We start from the raw sequence: 21,591 nt of genomic DNA on the forward strand, positions 1-21,591 counted from the left end.
TCCCCACATTTTTCACAAATACAGGTAGCAGAAAATTCCTATAGAGCTCTAGTAACTATCTGACCCCCTTCTTTTAGCTAAAAATAGTTTTCCTCAGATCCTCATAAAATCAGTTATAAGCTTCCCTCATATCTATGCATCTTTGGAGCGAGTTGAGGGATGTGGCTTAATGTCATGTGACCAGGCTGTCATCATCAAAGGTCCTTTAGCTACTTAACATTAGCAAACTGTACCCCATGTACATATCTGATCACATAAAACAATTGCAGCATGCTTGCATGGACTTCTACTCCTCTCCATGCAGGCTGCTGTGATTTCATGCAATATAATATGCTGTGATTTCATGAGATATGCTTGGTGTACAGTTTTCTAATGCTACAAATCTTTAGGACCTACGATGATATCACCTTGGTCACATGACATTACAGCTGCATACAGAGATATGATGGAGAGGAGCTGCTGGATTCAGCCCGAGGAGGCCGCGCCCACCTCGACTGGCTGTAGCCATGCTTAGATACCAGGTAAAACTATAAAGTTGAATATATGGGAATCTCAGGGGTATCATTCTTAACTAAAAGTAAAGTGCTAGTTACTAGGGCCCTATGGAGCATGTCACTACCTGTATTTGTGAAAATGTGGTGACAGGGACCAATAGAAACTACTATCTCTGCCTCTTTTTGTAGTCACCCTGTTATTAATAACCCGCTCCATAATTCTGATATGAGAAGACTCCAGTTTAGTTTTCACAAATATTTATTATCCACACTTTTCCAAAAAGTTTGATGCTTCTTGTTTATAGGTAATAGGACATGGATATTTCAGTTATTGGCTGTCATGTAAATATTAACATGCCTAGTAAGGGAGTTGTGAGACTCTTGTACTTACATGTTCTGTATGTTTGCGCTTCAACAAACTATAATGTATCTTTTGCAGGACTAGTCCAGAAAATAATTTGTTCCAAAGTGGCACTAAGAGTACTGCTCCTTCTCTACTTCTCAGAATTTGGGTTCCTATGAATATGGACCCGGTGTGCTTAAGAGGTTTTATGTGCTGCTCCATTTATAGTCATTGTAGTTGTTGATATAGTTGTTGCACCTGTGTAGAGATTAGTAAAGCTAACTATAATGTAGACTCTCTACTGAACAACTAAAAATCCGCAGAGTTTATGTAATCCATGGTTGCTATAGGCATATTGAATAATAATTTCTACTGCTATCATTGCGCATATGACAAAAGCCCCAAATTTGCTTGGAGTTTCCAGAATTTTAGGCAAGAATTGAATGGTTGTTCTCAGACTTGATGGAGTGACGATGATCACAAAATTTTACTAACTCAATAGTACAAGAAATGTCGTAATTTATTTTATCAGAGAAAACTGGCTCTTTGCCCACTAACTTTAGTCCTTTCATTCTTCTACCCGTACTTTCAGATAAATAAAAGTTCTCCCTTAAATCTCTTCTGAATTCCTTCTTGCTAGTAATATACATTGGGGCACATTTACTTACCCGGTCCTGCGGAGTTCATAGAAAGTGCATTGTCCAATGATAATGCACTGTGCGATTCACTAAGATCGTGCGCCCGATACCCTGCATGTGTCGCTTCCCCACTCAGGTCTGACAGAGTTCACCTTCTTCTTCCTGGTTCATGTTAGTGCATTGCCTTACAACACAATTTGAAAGTTAAATTGCGCGCTCAGTCCGAATCCGTCAGATCATATGACGGCACGCCCCCGATTTCTGTCACATGAAAGCCAGCGCAGCTGCGCCACAATCCGAATATATGCCACACAATCCCCTCTTAAATACCCGTCAAAGCTGCGCAAATCCCGAAAAACATGAACAGTCCAACGAAAGTGCGATCCGCAACCTTTAGTAAATAAGCCCCAATGTGTTTATTACTGGTTAAGATGTTGCTGACATATTTGTTGAAAGAATGAAAAATTCTAAAATATATATTTTTTTATTTTTCTCTAGGTAATTTTAAGGGTGTGTGCAAACAGATTGACCACTTTCCAGAAGATGCAGACTATGAAGCAGACACTGCCGAATATTTCCTACGTAAGTGTTTACATCCGTATTCACCTGTTTGCCTGTTCTTGACTCTATAGCAATATTGTTTTTATATCATCTTCTGCCACCCAAACATTTTCTTCCGATTTTTAACTTTCAGCCTTTCACAGGTTTTTATTTCACACAATATTCACATTGTTGTATCACAGGCTCGTGTATATTTTGTGCCAAAATGGAATAAAACAATGTGAGATAAAAGAAAGAGAATATTATTTTATTCAGGGAAATGTGTCATGTTACAGACGGAAAACAAATTCGAGAGTGTTCATGGAGATGAACTCAATTAAACAGATTTATTTTTGAAAATTACCATATATACTCGAGTATAAGCCTAGTTTTTCAGCACAAAAAATGTGCTGAAAACCCAAACTCGGCTTATACTCAAGTAAAAAATATATATCAAAACTCACCTTTCCGGCTTCCCCCGCTGCTGGCTATATACTGGGGCAAGGGGCTGGCTATATACTGGGGGATATGAGGTGGCAGGCTATATACTGGGGGACAGATGCTGGCTATATACTGGGGGACAGGTGCTGGCTATATACAATGGGGCAGGGTCCGGCAGGCTATATACTGTGGAGGCTGTGACCAATGCATTTCCCACCCTCGGCTTATACTCAAGTCAATAGGTTTTCCCAGGTTTTTGTGGTAAAATTAGGGGCCTCGGGTTATACTTGTGTAGGCTTATACTCGAGTATATACGGGTAAGTGCGGGTTTGTGAAAAAATTTACAATGGTCTAGTTTGGATCGTGAGTTTGCAGGGAAGGAGTAGGGGCTGAAGATGCAACACAGTGGGGCACATGTATGAAGCTTTTGGCTAGCCTTTTTCTTTCGTTTTTGAGACTTTTCATTGTTATTGTGCTCATTCGTGTCTTTTTTTGCTCCTAAAACTGTCTCCCTTCAAAGTTAACCATTGTCTAGTTTTCTGCAGTGTTCCCTGAGTTATCACCTGAATCCAGATGTGAAAGTCGCAAATTCTGGTGCAAATCTACAGCTGCCCCTTATTGCGACTTTTGGAGACTTTGAGGCTTTTGTTTTAAAAAGTTGAAAAATCTCTAAAGACCAAACACCACACGTATTAATAAGGAAACATCACTATGATACATCTGACCAGGTGGAGTGTCACTTCTAGAAGATCTGCTGTTTCAATAATGTCATACATCACGGCCCATATCTTTTGAAAGAGTTTTTATTTTTAGCAATGCAGGTAATTAGGAGTTACCGTATATACTCGAGTATAAACCGACCCGAGTATAAGCCGAAACTCCTAATTTCAACACAAAAAACTGGGAAAACCTATTGACTCGAGTATAAGCCGAGGGGTGGGAAATGCATTGATTACGGCCTCCCAGTATATAGTCTGCCAGCCCCTGTAGCATACAGCCTGCCCAACCCCTGTAGCATACAGCCTGCCCAGCCCATGTAGCATACAGCCTGCCCAGCCCCTGTAGTAGGAAAAAAAATAACACTGTACTCATCTTCCCGACGTCCCCCATAGGTCCTCTTCTGTCTCAGACTGTCTCAGACAGAAGAGGACCTTCAGGTGATGTCAGAAAGGTGAGTTTTGACTTTATTTTTTAGTTGACTCGAGTATAAGCCGAGTTAGGGTTTTTGAGCACAAATTTTGTGTTGAAAAACTAGGCTTATACTCGAGTATATAAGGTAACTAGAGTCTCGGAAGAGGTGTTCCTTTCTCCCAGAATTCTAAATGTGTTGGGGCATAGTGGCAGCACAGTGAGGTGGTTTTTTATCTTCCCCATGTAAGAAAGGGTTGGTCTGGGGTTAATATATTTGTAATAATTACAGGCAGTCCCCGGGTTACATACAAGATAGGGTCTGTAGGTTTGTTCTTAAGTTGAATTTGTATGTAAGTCGGAACTGTATATTTTTTCTTTGTAATCCCAGAAAGATCTTTTTTGGTCTCTGTGACAATTGGATTTTAAAAATGTTGGGTCGTCATAAGAATCAATATTAACACTAAAGTTTCATTACAGACACATTTGATAACTGTTATAGCTGTTTATTGTAGCCTGGGGCGAAAGTACAATAAATTACCAATATCCAGAGGTCCGTTTGTAACTAGGGGTCGTATGTAAGTCGAGTGTTCTTAAGTAGGGGACCGCCTGTACTGTATTTTTATATATATATATATATAAGGAAAAAATGTTAGGCAGCACTCCAAGGATATATAGATGAAATAATGTGAGTTTCAATCCATCTCAAGTGAGCAATGTTTCGGCTGTGATGTCAGCCTTTCTCAAGCCTCACAATATATAAAACAAAAGTAATACTATATATAGTATATAATACAATATATATATATATATATATAGTGCAAGTTACTATGAAGGTTTTATTATTGAATACCTACCAACTTTTGGGCTAGAGAGATAGGAACAGAAAGTCCCTCCCCTTTTTTCTAAACTACGCCAATTAATCTGCCCATTGTCCCACCCACAAACATAGAATGAAATTGGCCTTAAAAGACCTAACATAGTATAATGCCCCTTCCTGTGGCCAATTCCCCTATGGACCCATATAATACCCCCTAATGCAACCCAGAAACATATAGGGGGTCATTTACTAACGGCCCGATTCGCGGTTTCCCGACGTGTTACCCGAATATTTCCGATTTGCGCCGATTGCCCCTGAATTGCCCCAGGATTTTGGCGCACGAGATTGGATTGTGGCGCATCGGCGCAGGCATGCACGCGACGAAAATCGGGGGGGCGTGGCCGAACAAAAACCCAATGGATTCGGAAAAACCGCGGAGCTTGCACTTACCTTCACTCAGCCCGGCCCGGTAAACTCCAGTGCGTTCCGATGCTCTTCAGCGCAGCAGCGCCACCTGGTTGACGGCGGAGGAGCTACCTTAATGAATCCCGACTGGACCCGAATCCAGCGCAGAGAACGCGCCGCTGGATCGCGAATGGACCGGGTAAGTAAATCTGCCCCATAAAGTTGCATCACCCCTGGGCAGAAGGACTTAGGACTTCCTGTGACCGGGGATCACGTGACCCGCAGCTTCCAGTGGTGAACACCAAAGTATAATATATATAATATATAAAGCTGGATGTATGTATGTATGTCCGCTAAAGGAATCTGTGCTGTCTCGTTTACAGTCACCAAATTTTCCACAGCCGCTCTCGGTGACTCAGGGGACGTCATAGACTTGGTTTTCAGCTGAGATTTTCACCCTGCGCTTTCCAAACTCCACTTATTAACCACCATATACAGGAGCCATTGTCTGCTGCCGCTGCTGTGGCAGTTAGAAGCTGAGCCGTGATTGGCTGCTGTTCTGCCGCAGATCATTAATATGAGCTCTGAGCTGTGATTGGTTAATATAAGCAATGATATTAAAACAGATTATGTGTGAGGTAAGATGGATAGAGACAGAGAGACAGACAGGCTGTGAAAGGGACTGGGAAACAGACTTGGACAGGGACTGAGAGAGACTGTGACAGGGACTGACAGACAGGCTGTGACAGGGACTAGGAGACAGACTGTGACAGGGACTGAGAGACACACTGTGACAGGGACTGAGAGACAGGCTGTGACAGGGACTAGGAGACAGACTGTGACAGGGACTGAGAGACAGGCTGTGACAGGGACTAGGAGACAGACTGTGACAGGGACTGAGAGACAGGCTGTGACAGGGACTAGGAGACAGACTGTGACAGGGACTGAGAGACAGGCTGTGACAGGGACTAGGAGACAGACTGTGACAGGGACTGAGAGACAGGCTGTGACAGGGACTAGGAGACAGACTGTGACAGGGACTGAGAGACACACTGTGACAGGGACTAGGAGACAGACTGTGACAGGGACTGAGAGACAGGCTGTGATAGAGACAGAGAGACAGACAGGTTGTGACAGGGACTGAGAGACAGACTGTGAAAGGGACTAGGAAACAGACTTGGACAGGGACTGAGAGAGACTGTGACAGGGACTGACAGACAGGCTGTGACAGGGACTAGGAGACAGACTGTGACAGGGACTGAGAGACACACTGTGACAGGGACTGAGAGACAGGCTGTGACAGGGACTAGGAGACAGACTGTGACAGGGACTGAGAGACAGGCTGTGACAGGGACTAGGAGACAGACTGTGACAGGGACTGAGAGACAGGCTGTGACAGGGACTAGGAGACAGACTGTGACAGGGACTGAGAGACACACTGTGACAGGGACTAGGAGATAGACAGGCGGTGACAGGGACTGAGAGACAGGCTGTGACAGGGACTGAGAGACAGACTGTGACAGGGACTGAGAGAGACTGTGACAGGGACAGAAAGGCTGTGACAGGGACTGAGAGACACACTGTGACAGGGACAGACAGGGACAGCTAAAATATATATTTATATTTTGTTATAGCTAAGAGAAGTTATTTGCTATCCCGGGCAATGCCGAGAGCTACAGCTAGTATATATATATATGTATATATTTAATATGGCGTGTATATACTGTGTATAATGGTCACATCATGCCGCTCCTAGTTACGCCCCTGCTATCCACATGGAGCAGATCCCAACACATAGGACTCTAAATACAACCAGATTTACTGTATATTTATTAAATGTGACAAACAACACAAGCTGAGAGGGAGAATTTCGTTCCATACATTCAAGCATCGTTTCCCTTTCTCTGTTCCCTGCGCTGTTGTCCATCCAGCCCTGAGCTAAACAGCTGAGTGGTTTGAGACAGACTGGTTGTAGGAATAAACAGCCAGGGTCTTTTATATAGGGATTTTAAGAATCACCTCCCAGTATGATTCAGATTACTGAGGTCCTTAGGTCAAAACCAAAAGTATTGAGACGGGACCTGGAGACTACAAGGCACTAAACTTTGATTTTCAATGACTGTAATATTAATCAGATTTTTAGAAAACTAAACGGAGTCACAAGGGGGAAATTTTTCAGGAATGTCTGAGATAAAACTGTTGCTCATGGCAACCAATCAGAGCTCAGTATTCATTTTATAAGCAACTGTGGGAAAAATTACAGCTGCAAAATTACAATTGGTTGCTGTCACGCTTCTTATAAATCTCAAGGAGAATAAAACCTTTACGTTACATACTCAGTAAGTGCATTATTTAGCACTATAAGGCTAAGTTCACACCAGTACTGGGGTTTTGCTGTTCTACTCTTATATAGAGGAAGAACAATTAAAGGGGTAAAACAGGGGAACAGACAAGCACGACGGCGGCTTAGGACACCAGGAACGGTAGAGGAGGCGAGTACAGCTTTCTTTTTTTAAAACTTACCTCCACAGCCCGCATGCACGATTTTCTAAAGAGTCGGACAACCCCTTTAAGAATAGGGAAACCTCCGGGTTGTGTAATAACAGACAACAAAAAACCCAATTGACGATGATTTGTGTCTGTTATGTTATCCGACATGCAGGACATTTATATTCTCGCTTTTTTAGCAGGAACCGTGATGACAGTTTTTGAATCCTTAATACATGGAAAAGAATATTCGGGTAACCCCTTCCATCCGATGCTCTTCTTCGTTTTTGCATTTCCACTTTTTGCTCCCCTTTTTTAAAAATCTGTAACTGTTTTATTTTTCGTAGAGGCTTGTTTTCTGCGTAACCAATTGTATTTCCTAGTGGCAGTATTTCATTTTCCATGTCGTGTACTGGGAAGCGGGAAAAAAAATCCAAATGCAGTAAACTTGACAAAAGTAAACGCTTTCGCAAAATTTTCTTGTTGCCTTTGTTTTTGCAGCTTTCACTGTGTGCTCCGCCCCTTTTTTCTTCTTAATATACGTTTTAAAAAGTAAAACTTTCGTACAAAAAAAAAAAAATCTTTATTTTGCCATATACTGATGTTCATAACTTTTTCATACCACTGAGAATAACCGTGTTATATACTGATAGATCTGGACTTTTGGGAAGTGGTGATACCTAACATGTTTTTTTACTGCATTTCTAGAATCTCTAGGCTACTTTAAGCCTAGGGGTCTACTATAGTATTGCAGTATATTGTAAATTGACAGGCTCCTTTACAGATCCTAATTTGACAGCCGTGGCACCTTGAGTTAGGATCCTGGATGTCATATCAACTGATCGGCTCCCTCGATGATGTCAGTCAGGGTGCCGGTCGGATTCAAGATGGGGGCGCCCATGTGGTGCTATCACTTTAGTGGCACCATCTGTATTGACGTTGGCACTTAAGTGGTTAACCATTGCAGGTGGCAGCCATGGGTGTTAGCCACCCCACAGATTACTGCAACGCCAGTAATATCGTGGCAGCAAGAGTTAGTTAGAAAGTAGCAGGGGATTAGCAGCATTCAGTTACCATAACGTGCCTAGAGGTTGAATTGAGTAGTGGTCAATGTTGGGCTAGCCTACTACAGGACCACAGGATCCCAGGTGGACCCAGGCTCTATCTTAACACTGAACCCCAGAGATGCAGGCGAAGACAACCTCATCTTGAGGTTAGTTGGGTTTATTTCCTTGGGTATGATGACAGGAGGGCCTCCTGAATGGTATGCATGGCCGAATAACATAGTCTACCGCTATGTTCTCCAAAAGCATATTGGGGTATACAATATGGCATACAAGCCGTGAAACAATTGTAGTTCTTTGTGTAAGGCCAGGAACTAAGATCAGATATGAGTAGGGCCAGCATTGAAGTTTAGGAGCATGTTGAGGACACCAACACAGTTGAAAGATGAAAAATTTGCATAATTTTAGCTTCTTTCCAGTGTCCCTCTGTACACAGAGAATTGTGGGGCCAGCAGGAGGTCCTTCAGAGATAAACCGGCCCTGTCCACACATTCTCCCTCTTCCTACAATCCCAAGTAGCGAAGTAAGTATCAAAATATGACTGAAAGCAGCTTTTTTTTAAGTTACTTGGAACTGCAGGAAGATTATTTTAGCTCTGTCTGGTGTGCTGGGGCGATGGCTCGGGTGCCCACAGAAAGAGCTCTGAGTGCCGCCTCTGGCACCCGTGCCATAGGTTCGCCACCACTGTTATAGGGCAAAGCGACGCCAGGCAGGATCTGGCATAGAATTGTTGGGCAGCGCTAGAGCCTTCTGATATATGCAGCATGGCGGAAGGGGCCGGGTTTAGATTATATATGCAGTGTAACAGTAAAGTTGAAAAATAAAGTTAATCTTCCATTAAGAGACAAAAGGGCTTACTTACAGTCAAAGAATTTTTTGTAAAACCAATGTGCTCCCAGGCATTTATTAAATAATAGCTGCAGCTACCGGCATTGCACTGGATGGTAAATAACTGCTCTTAGCTATAACAAAATAGAAAGGGTTAACAAACAATATTTTTATCTATATATCTCTTTCTCTACCTCTCCCTTGCCCCCCCCCCCCCTCCGTCTTTCTCTCTTTCTGCCTCTGTCTCTCTGTCTGTCTGTCTGTCTGTCACTTTCTCTGTTTCTCTCTATGTCTCTCTCTATGTCTGCCTCTGTCTGTCTCTCAACTTCTGTCCCTTTCTCTCTCTGTCTCTCTCCCACTCTCTTTCTCTCTCTCTTTCTCTCTCTCTATCTCTATCCATATTACCTCACACATAAGCCTTATATAAGTCTTATACTCATTGCTTATAGTAACCAATCAAAGCTCAGAGTTCATATTAATAATCTGTGGCATAATACAAGCTGAACTATTATTGGTTGCTAACTGCCACAGCAGCAGCAGACAATGGCTCCCTTATATGGTGGTTAATAAGTGGATTTTGGGAAGCGTGGGGTGAAAATTTTGATTCAAAACGTTGTCTAAGAAGTTTCCTGAGTCACAGAGACCGGGTGTGCAAAATTTGGTGATTGTAAATGTGATGGTGCAGATTCCTTTAAGGGGTTATCCGAGATTAGTACATAAATTAATGCCGGGCTGGGGCGGCCTTTTTTAAAACTAATAAACATGTACTGGTATTGCGGCCTAAAGCTCGCCGTGCTTGGATAACCCCTTTAAACAGACTTACATACATACACTCAGCTTTATATATTAGATGTGCAAAACCTAAGCCAAAAACTGCACTTTTCTGCACTTATACACCAAATCCAGGAATAAAACAGGGCCTCGATGAGCATCCTGTACTCATGTATTAATGAGCTGAGCTGTCCGAAGATTTCACATAAGTCACAATTAGAATACAGCCACAACAAGATCCATCAGGAGCTGCTAACTTGCTTGTTGATGATTTCCAAGCAAAAGCACTTTTTTCACTGCATAAAGAAAAAACTAACTGAAAATAAGGCAAAACAGCACAAACGCTAATGAAGATGTATTACAGAGGCAATGTTAATCAAAGGAAGAGCTATACTTTATCCCCTGATCGTTGTGAGGCATTAAAGGATTCCTCCAAAAAACCTTGCATACCATCATGTCACATATACACTTTTATACTACATTTGGCCCTACAAATCTATCTATAAGTATGTAGAGAATAATTCATAATTCATACGTCTTCTTATATTTAAATGTATACTTTTGGCTTAGAGCACAAATGTGATAGAAACACATAATACAGTGCAACCTCTCCAAAATACCATGTCCTATAAAAACATAATACAGGAGAGATGAAACGTGGCACTCACCCGAGTAGAGTTCAAACAGACTTCTTTATTGTTGCAGAGGTTACAGGACAGAATGAGGTGCTGCCTATAAATCCCTATAAAAGCATAACCCCCGTTTTGACCTGATTATTTGTGCAGTATTTTCATTTCCTTTATCTTCTTTGAGAATATGACACCATTAAAGAATTTTGGGGAAAGAAGACCCAGTACTTGTTATTGGGTTATAATGGGAAATTGAAGATTGTAGACTTTTAGGCCTTACATTCCCTGCACTAAGCTTAAAGGGAACCTGTCATCAGGAGCTCTTTTTCTGACTCCCCCATGTCCCCATAGAGAATAGTGTGTACATTGCTGTATTTTTATGATAAAACTAGCCTTTTCCAATAGAAAAGTTAGATGAAAGTTTACCTTTGCCCAAGTTAAAGGGAACCTGTCACCAGGAGACCCATTTTTAGCACTTCCGCAGTCCCCACAGAGCATAGTACATACACTGCCAAAATGTTTTTGTATAAAAAAAAATAGGTTTTACAGAAAAAAAGATATGTTATATTGTACCTTTCATTAGCATGTGCTGTGTGACTAGGCACTCGTCCACTGGGCACTCGTCCACTCCATGTGACCTTTTCAAATATATGAAAACACCCATCACTTGGCTTAGCGACGCCCCCAGCTTCTCTACAGCCAATCCCGAGGGGATTTAATCATATATTTGAAAAGGACACATGGAGGAGCTGTTTCCCAAGGGTGGGGGGGAACTGCTCCTTTCCAGCCACTCCCAGGGGGCGAGTGCCTATTCACACAGCACATGCTAATGAAAGGTACAATATAACATATCTTTTTTTCTGTAAAACCTATTTTTTATACAAAAACACTTTGGCAGTGTATGTACTATGCTCTGTGGGGACTGGGGGAGGGCTAAAAATTGATCTCCTGGTGACAGGTTCCCTTTAAAGAGAACCTACCACTTGCCTTGTAGTAAAGTAAGCTACATATACTTACCTACCAGCGCCTTCTCCCCAATGTGCATGTTTTCATAATGCTTGATACGCCGGGTCACTCAGTGATGTCACTCAGGAGGTGTGCATAATTATTAGCCGAAAGCTACGGGCAACCTGTGTGATGTACAGAGAGCGCCTGAGGCTCATAATTATGCATACCTACTGCGTCACAGGGGTACAGCATGGGAGAGTAGGTGAGTATCGCTGCTGGAGGCGTGTCAGGCTTAAAGAAGATATGTGCCAGCATCGGGGAGAAGACACCGACATATAAGTATATATACCTTCATTTACTACCACGCAATTGCTAGATTTCCATTAAATCATTTTTTTTAAATATCTCAAAAGCTGTCCAGAAACATGATAAATTTATTTCCTACGTGTGTCCTGGTGATCCTCCACTGAAAGTCCCCCCATCGGCTCCTGTTGTAGCACTCCACCAATCAGAGGTGATGTGCCATATATAATACAGCCTGATTGACTGATATTTATACAGCGCATGCAGTTTGACAAATCAGTCCCTGTCCCCAATGCGACTCACAATCTAATCAAACTACCAGTATGGTTTGGAGTGAGGGAGGGAACCGGAGGACCTGGAGGAAACCCACGCAAACACAGAAAGAACATACGAACTCTTTGCAGGTGTTGACCCTGGGACTTGAACCCAGGTCCCCAGCGCTGCAAGGCTGTAATGCTAACCCCTGAGCCACCATGCTGCCCTATATGATGAGTTGCCACAACACAACAGTTGATGCAGCACCAAAGCACAGGAGGAAAACAGAACAATTTATTATGTTTCTCGCTAGCATTAAAGAGACAAATTAAAAAAAAAATGAATATAACTCAGGAAGCCCCGTTAATACAGTGTATTAATTCTGTGTAAGCTCTTTTATGAATCATTTCTTTGAAATCATTAATTGCTCTCTTTTGCTTAAAACAGTAAATTAAAAATTTTATTTTACACAGAATGATATATTTTATCTTTTCTATATTTCCTTGGACCATGGTGGCCCTTTCCCATTTGTGGCTTTTCATTTGTAAGATTGTGTATTCTCTATAGTTCTATATGGAGGGCATGGATTCTGTACAGTGTATATTGTATTAATAAGATGGTTACCACACAATGTAAATCAGATACCGGTGGTAAGGGCAGGTGCATGGGAGGCCATGCAGCATCACATCTTCTCACAGGTCACTAATCTGACAACTGTTAGCGGTGTTAAAGTAACACTATAAGTTTTGTGGAAGGGAAGAGACAAGTTATGAAGTGAGATGTAATCTCACCAAATGATGTAACCAGTGCAAATCTACTGTATCTACAATATCCTGTATGCAGTATTACATAGCCTGGTATATTATGGCCTATATTGTGGACTATCAAATATGTGTAAATATGTATGTAATGTGAAACCTGCCCTGTGGACCTAAGAGATTTTTTTATATTTAATAATTATAATAATTAATAATTCTTTATTTTATATAGCGCCTACAGATTACGCAGTGCTGCACAAAGCATGACAACATTTAGAACCTATTTACAAACACAGGATAGTTAAATGTTATGTATTTGTTATAAAAAATGTAATATTAGAACTATAGAACTATATAGTGATAGCTGAGGACATTTAGACCTTTAGCCAGTGGTGTAAGTAGAAGCTGATGGGCCCCAGTGCAAAGTCTGTGCCAGACCCCGACTATAATGTATGGCTTATAGTAATAGTCTTCTCATATGGGAAAGTTACACCATAAGGGCCCCCTAAACCTCTTGGGCCCGAGTACGACCACAACCTCTGCACCCCCTCAAGTTACGTCCCTGCCTTTAGCTCACTATGGTACAGTATTGAGGATAGAACTTAAAGGGAACTTGTCACCAGAAGGCCTTTTTTTAAGGTATATACTTTTATATCTTACTGGGAGCACTGAGATTGATGATAATAGCTTTTATGTAATTTGCATTACAATGTCTGTGGCAGCTTGTCCTCTAGGGCTTCTAGTGACAGGTTCATTTAATAGAAAATCTACCACCAAAATGAAGCATAATAAACATACTCATTCAGAAATTGTGGGACACATTTACTAAGGGACGTGCGCCGGTTTTCTGTCTGACTCCCAGTTCTTTTAGGTGCACACTGCTTGCACAGGTATTTGAGAAGTTGTGTCACACATAGCCGTTGTGTGTCACGGCTGCACTATGCTCCATGCGACACAAATTTTTGCAGTGAAGGGGGCGGTCCGGTGCTCAGTCTGACCATGCACCAGATTTAACATGCAAAGTCCGAAGAATTGTGTCGCCCACCCCATGTTAAAGGTGCACCATAAAAAAGGGGTGCCTCTGTCGGGGGAAGTGCACAGGGAGAACCAGATTTGAAGAACGTGCGGCAGAAATTACGAATCTGGCGCCCTCTGCTTTATACACAGTTAGACTGCACATAGTGAAGTTTACACTGTTCTTAGTAAATGTGCCCCTGTAACTTTTAAATTTACGCTAATGAACCAGGAGAGCTTTACCAGAGCTCCTCCGTGCTGTAGCTTAACAGGTTATCACACTGCCACACCCTCCCCCTGCTCCCTCAGGACTTCCTACTCCCTCTGACTACTGCTATTTCATACTGTGCTCGTGCATAGTGTAACATCTATGATGCTATAGCACGGAGGGACACCCGTTTAATCATGCTTGATTTTGATAATAGATTTCATTTAAGGCATAGTTTCATACAAAATAGACAAGAAAAAAAACTTACTGACTTCAAATAAACTGAAAGGCAACATAAAGAATACTATAGGTCCACAGCTAAGGGGTGCCTTCAGGGGCAAAAGGAGAAGAGCCTGGGCCCCATAGGATACTTTTGTATGGATCTCCCCAACAACACAATGTGCAGCATAATATGTATATGATGGTACACAACCTCCATTCTTCTATGTAGCAGGACGGATGGCTCGCCCCCCTGACCCTACGGGCCCCATAGCGGCAGCTATGGCAGCTACCACTCTCGTTACTCCCCTGGGAGCCTTAGTATCAATTTAAGGATTCTGATCTCGTTTTTGCCCTCTTTTATAAGAATCCATCAGGAGGATTCTTGATGTGTCCTTACAGCTGAGGGCAAAGACATTTCTTACCGTATGCACATACAGTGGGATATGTTGTCCTGTTCCTCCCCCTCCTCCCTGAGGGCTAAACATCAGCACCAGTCAGTGATTGGCTGCTGCTGATGTCAGGTTGTTTCCACCAGTGATTTCACTGACCTTATGGGGACCTTCCTGAGTGTATGCTCAGAAGTTGGGGAGGGATATAATACATTGCATCTGTCCCCCATGTACTCTGCTGAGCGTATACATTACTCAGCAGGAGGGTGAAGGATGGAAAGACGTAGCTTCCTGCATCTTTCCATCCTGTGTGTTTCACAGTATACAACACAGATTGGTCAGACGGAGGCAAAAACCAGGCCTCTGTCTGCGAAATAAATATAAATATATAAAATAAATAAATATATATATATATATATATACTTAAAGAACAACATATATATATAAATATACAGCAAAAACGTGATGTGAAACAAACCTAACAGGGATCCATTATACTGTACACCCGTAAAGCAAATAGTGGTTTGAGTTATTTTTGGTTAAATATATTTTTATCACAATTAAATAAAAACAAAAAATGTCCAATAAATATAAAACAATAAAAAAGATGTCTCATAAGGACAACCCCTTTCTATATACCCAGGAATAAATAGGGATAATAGAGGGGGTGAGTCAATTGTCTTACTTACCAAATCATCAGCATGTAATAATAGGTTTTCCCTTGAGTGGATGTTAACCAGCTCAAGTTGGCAGCTATTATACCTAAAGGATAAAATATATCATAATATAACAAGATAACAAACAGGCTGAAATATAAATTGTATGCAAATCCAAAAACATACAGGTGGGCAGATGCCTACGAAACACAAACCTTGGAGAGGTGGGAAGATCCTTCCTAACACAACCCGACGCCCACTGAAAACAAGGATGAAACCTGGAAGGCAGACAACCCCCTCTCCCACATCCAAGCAGAAAATCATTCCTGATAATAATAATGAATAATTATGTAGCGCCATCATATTCCACATCGCTTTACAGATCATGGGACATGTACAAACAAGATAAGACGTTACAGAGCTAAACAAAATAGTCATATGAAACTATAGGAATGAGGGTCCAGCTCACATTCCCCTAGTGTAAAGGGACACTTTCACTACAGGTTATGACATCCATCATGATCCTCCACACAGTCCTCTCAGGTTGCCTGTCCAGTATTATTGCACTTTTTTTGTACAGCAGGATTAAGGGTCTCCCTAAAATGTGCCTTAAAGGAAATTTACCATTTGATTTTATGCATTATGAACCAAACATACCTTGAGAATGCTGTAGCTACACTGATGCAGAAACATATCTTGTTTAATCCCAGATCCAAGTGGTTTTGCTGAAAAAAAAATTATAAAATTATGATAATGAGGAACTGTCACTCCTGCGGCTGGCTTGGCACTTCTCCTCTTACCCTAATTATGCACTGCTTCAGAGAGCAATATAATCACTGTGTTGTCTCTGACAGGCAGAAGTGATCAATCGCTGCACCATCCCCCAGCTGCTGTGTATGAGTCATCCAGATTGGGTTGATTAGTCCTGTCTGGACAGTTCAGGAAGCTCCGTGTAATGTGTTTATGTAGGCAGCCTGCATGCAACCCAGCTTTCCCAAGGTCCTTAATTTTATAAATGTTTTTTGAGCAAAACCACTTGGATCAGGGATTAAACAAGATATGTTTCTGCATCAGTGTAGCTACATCATCAGGTATGTTTGGTTCACAATGCATAAAAACAAATGGTAGATTTCCTTTAATGTGGTCAATATTTTTCGGGGATGTTTGATTCTTAGATACAGGTTCAAGAAAGTATTAAGCTTGTGAAATTCTTAGTTAAACTGTCTCAATACTCTGAGAGGAAAAATAATTGATTGTGGACAACGCCAATTGTTGTGTTTTAGGTAAAGCCACCTAGAATTGATCTCATAAACATTGCAATCCATTCTGCTACTCCTCATTTATTTTTAAATAAACCAAATTAAGTTGAAACACGAATATTAAATTGATATTGAATTTCACAAATCAGATGGATGCAAACTGTGAACTGATCATTACTGGAGGTTTATTTTCTGCAGTAAAATAGACAAAAACATATCAAATACTTAACTCTTTTTTTATTTGTTGATTGTTCAAGCTGAAAATATCATTGGAATTTGAAGGGGTTTCCTGGCATCACCCATGGGAAGCCAGGGAGAGGGAAAAGAATAATAAAATATACTTAGAGAGGTGTGCCCATTTCAGCAAGTAAATGTTATTGTTTGTATTATACAAAGTTATACAATTTTCCAATATACTTTCTGTATCAATTCCTCACAGTTTCAAAGATCTCTGCTTCCTGTCATTCTATAGAAAACTTCTATGTTTACTTCCAGTGGATAGAAATCTGACCATGGTCACACAGGTGTACGGCTTGTTATGTATCACACAGCTCTGATTACTCTCTGTGACATAACGAGCCGTGCACCTGTGTGACCATGGTCAGATTTCTGTCCACTAATTGTAAACATAGAACTTTCTATAAAATGACAGCAAGCAGAGATCTATGAAACGGTGAGGAATTGATACAGAAAGTATGTTGGAAAATTGTATAACTTTGTATAATAAAAACATAGTAAACATAGAACTTTCTATAAAATGACAGAGATCTAGAAAACCGGAATTGATACTGAAAGTATATTGGGAAAATTGTACAACTTTTTATTATACAAACAATAACTTTTTCATTTACTTGCTGAAATGGGAATATCCCTTTAAGTTGCTCAACTCAGTCAATGGCCTCAGTGCGCACAGATGCAAGAATAATGACATCACTGCTGTATGTCACCTTCCTTGGTCCACGGTATTACTGAGGCGGAAGCTCCTGATCCTTCCCTGATCCCCCAGAGATGTTTCCAGTGAGACTGGAGAACCCTGTATACACCCTGTATATACCCTTTATATACAAAATGCAGTATGTGGTTTATTCTGTTCATGACTAACAACTAGATAAACCAACATTGGACCATTAGGGAAACAAGAACTCTAAACTCTCCTTTAAAGGGAATCCGAGCAATTGTATACAAGAAGAAAGCGTGTCAAGACAACCAAACTATAAACAAAATATCAAACTTTATTTACACATATGCAATTTTGACAAACACTGACCAATTTAAAAACACTTAAAACGTGTAACAAGTACACAAAACAGGACTCAATGGGATGAAAAATGTCCAAGTCATCCCAAGAAAACCACCCTGGCTACAACAAATCTTATCTGGTGTTGATGAATGTACAATAAGAGCTCCCAAAGGGAATCAGCTACAAAAGGTGCATGGTAACACGTGCTTTCTTCTTGTATACAATTGCTGGTATTTTTGTGTCTATAAAACAACCGGTGCATATTGGCTGTGCAGGACCCACACCCTTCTTTTGTGAACTTTAAAGGGAATCCATCACCACATTTACCTACCTGATCTAACTGCTATGTTCCATAGGGCTATACCCACCCTTTGTTTTTATTTTCCAGCTGCTTCTTCTGTGCCAAAAGTTAGTTTTAGAAATATGCAAATTAGGCTGAAGTGCTCTGGGGGGTTGTTAACAGAGCAACTCAAGGCTTCGACACCACAGCGGTAACAGCGCCCTGCACTTCTACCACCCTGCTCATTCTCCCATCCCTCCCCCATCAACTACATCACCCCTAGGCCCAGCAAGATGTGGAGCCGGAAGCCTGAGGTGCTCTACCAAAGCAGCACTTCAGTCTAATTAGCATATTTCTAAAGTGAAGTTTTGGCATGGAAGGAGCAGTTATGGTATGGGTGACGTGTTAGCCTAGCCCTACATAGCAGTTAATTCAAGTGGGTCAATCATGGTGATGGATTCCCTTTAGATGATTCCTTCTTCCACTGATAAACTCCACTGAAAGCAACTAAACTTACTAGGCTTTTCCAAGACTTTACAATTTTGGCCTGTGCTAAGGGTAAGCAATCAATTTCCCATCCGGAGGGATCCAGCTGCCTATACCCCTTCCCAATCTAGACTAGGTACCAAGTGAGCCAAGGTGGTACTATAGTGTCATGTGTCAGAACTGCTCAGAACTGAATGGACATCACTAGTTCTGTCATCAGAGGGAGAATAGTACTTTTTTTTTAATGATGAACAAGCAGACAATATCTGATCTGAATATCACTGATAGAAATGGGGTGTAATTATCTTAATTGTCATAATACAACAAGGAATATTATTGTATACTATTGTAAACTAGGATCTGATGGATATGTAAATCGAAAAATGGGTTTCGTGAGGAAGAGTCATGAGTGACAGACGCTAGGTGATCTTAAAGGGAACCTGTCATCAGAAATTGGCTGTATAAACCACTAGTATGTTGTCAAGCAGCTGCACAGTGTCTAGATCATGTTTCTTTCATGGTCTGGTGTGGTGGCATCATCCAGAATATCAGCTTTAAAGTGAGATGTAAATTGGCTTTATGAAGTCATCGAGGCAGAGAAGTTAATTCCAGGGGCTTATTCTCTATATGATCCTGTCACTTTCTTTCTACAGGGGCTGTGAGGGCTTCCAGTATATTCCCCATCCTCAGTGTGATCCTACTCTTCATGGGAGGACTGTGCATCGCTGCCAGCGAGTTCTACAAAACTCGACACAATATCATATTAAGTGCTGGCATCTTCTTTGTGTCTGCAGGTAAAAGGATTTAATCCCAATGTTGAAAAAAGTCCAAAAATTCTCATTAAATTTTATCAATACACAAAAAACTCAAATGTGTAAATAGATGTTGTATCATTTGTCTTTATGATTCTCCGGGCCCCTTTTCCTTATACAAACCCTCTGCCTGTTCAATAGTCACTGGCAAAAATGTAAAGAGACTTTTTCAGGTTCAAAATGACTCTTTTAACCGATAGAGATTAAATGTGGAGAATAGGAGGGGACACATTTGCCCCCCCCCCCATCTTGTTGCCAGATGATTTGCATATCTATCAAAGGATGGATCTTTAATTGTTTCATCACTTTATTTGTTGACTACATATGATTTGTCCTGAGCTCCCCAGTGAAGTTTAAGAAGTAAACACAACCGTGAGTGAACCTTTTTTTGAGGGGTTAACTAGTAATACCAAAGTTTACCTGAGTAACTACACTTTGGTAATGCTGGCCAACCCTGATGAAGGGAACCTGTCACCAGATTTCACCCCATTACTACGAGCACCCAAAGGTAGGGTATGAAAAGCCATTTACCTATATAAAATCTCCAAAGCCATGTAAAAAGAGTCATATTTTGCATTTGATGATTCAGGTTTTGATGAGAAAGATAAAATTCTTAACTTTAAAGGAAACCTACCACCACGGATCTACCTATTAAGGTAGATCGGGTGGTAGGTGCCTCTATTGTACGTGAGGATAGTCCTTTTAAGTGCTAATCCTCTGTATCTTTTTCTAACTTTAATTGCCCTTATATGCTAATTTTCTCAAGTGGCTACTTGCGCGTGGAGTAGCCAGAGCTGGAGCTACACGACGCAGTTACTTCACGCCCCAATAGCCTCTTTGATCCTCATACCCACATATCTTCCCGGACAAGGGCACGCAGCTCTTTGTAGAACGCAGGCCCACGGCTGCTCTGTCACTGCTCCGGAGCTACTGCGTATGCACAGAACTCCAGCTTCGCTGACGAGGGTGCGCAGCTCCTTGTAGCTGTGCACTGAAGATATGCAGGTAGGAGGATCAAAGAGTCTACTGGGGCGTGGAGTAGCAGCGCCATGTAGCCTCAGCTCCGGCTACTCCCCGCCCCAGTAGCCTCTTTAGAAAATTAGCATATTAGAGCAGTAAAAGTTAAAAGAAGACACAGGGCACGTGAGGATTAGCCCTTAAAAGGGCTATCTTCATGTACAATAGAGGCGCCTATCACCCGATCTACCTTAATCTACCTTGATCTGCTTTGCATCCATCCGTGTTATGCGCGTAATTAACAAAGAAGGATTTTAATGGATCCAGCCGTGTGGAGGAGTTTTAAGTGCTGCCATACCGTGCTTTGAATACCTCAATAGGTAGATCCGTGGTGGTAGGTTTCCTTTAATATGACACCAAAAGCATTTTTCTAGATATTATAGATATATAAATATGATTCTTCTCTGCTCATTTTCACATGACTTTGGAGGAGTTGGCTTTGGCTTTGTACCATAATATGCATTTCATATGTAGGATGATGCAGAATATAAGCAGAACTATTGTATTCTGTAATGAAGTACTAGGGCAGTGATGGCGAACCTATGGCACTGGTGCCAGAGGTGGCACTCGGAGCCCTTTCTGTGGGCACTCAGGCCATCACCAGAGAGGACTCCAGGTATCTTCCTGCAGTCCCAGACAGCCCAGGACTTGCTGTGCACAGAGGTATTTTAAAGTGACAGCTCTACCTGGGACTATTTTCTGCTTTATTGGTATCCTCAGGGAGATGGTATCAATGAAAACTGTGACATAGAAAGGAGTATAAATCACAAATTAAATTTCTGTGTTGGCATTTTGCGATAAATAAGCGGGTCATTGTTGTAGTTTGGGCACTCGGTCTCTAAAAGGTTAGCCATCACTGTACTAGGGTATCTATTCCCCTTTCTGCAGAATATGCATTTAGACCACAATGATTGGCAACATTACTATAGCTGTAGCAGGACATGTGTGAATACATTTCCCTCTTCTACCACCACCCCATTGAGGCAATGACCATTGATCCGCTGCTCTGACCGCACAAGGGAGCGTAGATGAGTCACTATCATGTAACATCCAGGAAATGAGAGACATTATTGTGATGCAGAACGCTGTTTAGCAGTATTTCCTGGGGCAAAAAAAAAAATCCAGGGACAGACCTTTGAAACTATGAACCAGAGCC

At 41.5% G+C, this 21,591-nt stretch overlaps 1 protein-coding gene across 1 annotated transcript in view; it reads left to right on the forward strand.

Annotated features, from left to right (window-relative positions):
• The window catches only part of CACNG2 (calcium voltage-gated channel auxiliary subunit gamma 2), a 79,545-nt gene that overhangs the window by 48,565 nt on the left and 9,389 nt on the right, over positions 1 to 21,591 (forward strand). Inside the window, exons 2-3 of the mRNA XM_072128667.1 lie at positions 1,974 to 2,057; positions 19,260 to 19,400. Coding sequence (XP_071984768.1) covers positions 1,974 to 2,057; positions 19,260 to 19,400 — 225 coding nt within the window. The remainder of the gene's footprint in view (positions 1 to 1,973; positions 2,058 to 19,259; positions 19,401 to 21,591) is intronic.

The sequence above is a fragment of the Engystomops pustulosus genome, chromosome 10 (assembly GCF_040894005.1).
Source record: "Engystomops pustulosus chromosome 10, aEngPut4.maternal, whole genome shotgun sequence".
Lineage (NCBI taxonomy): Eukaryota > Metazoa > Chordata > Amphibia > Anura > Leptodactylidae > Engystomops > Engystomops pustulosus.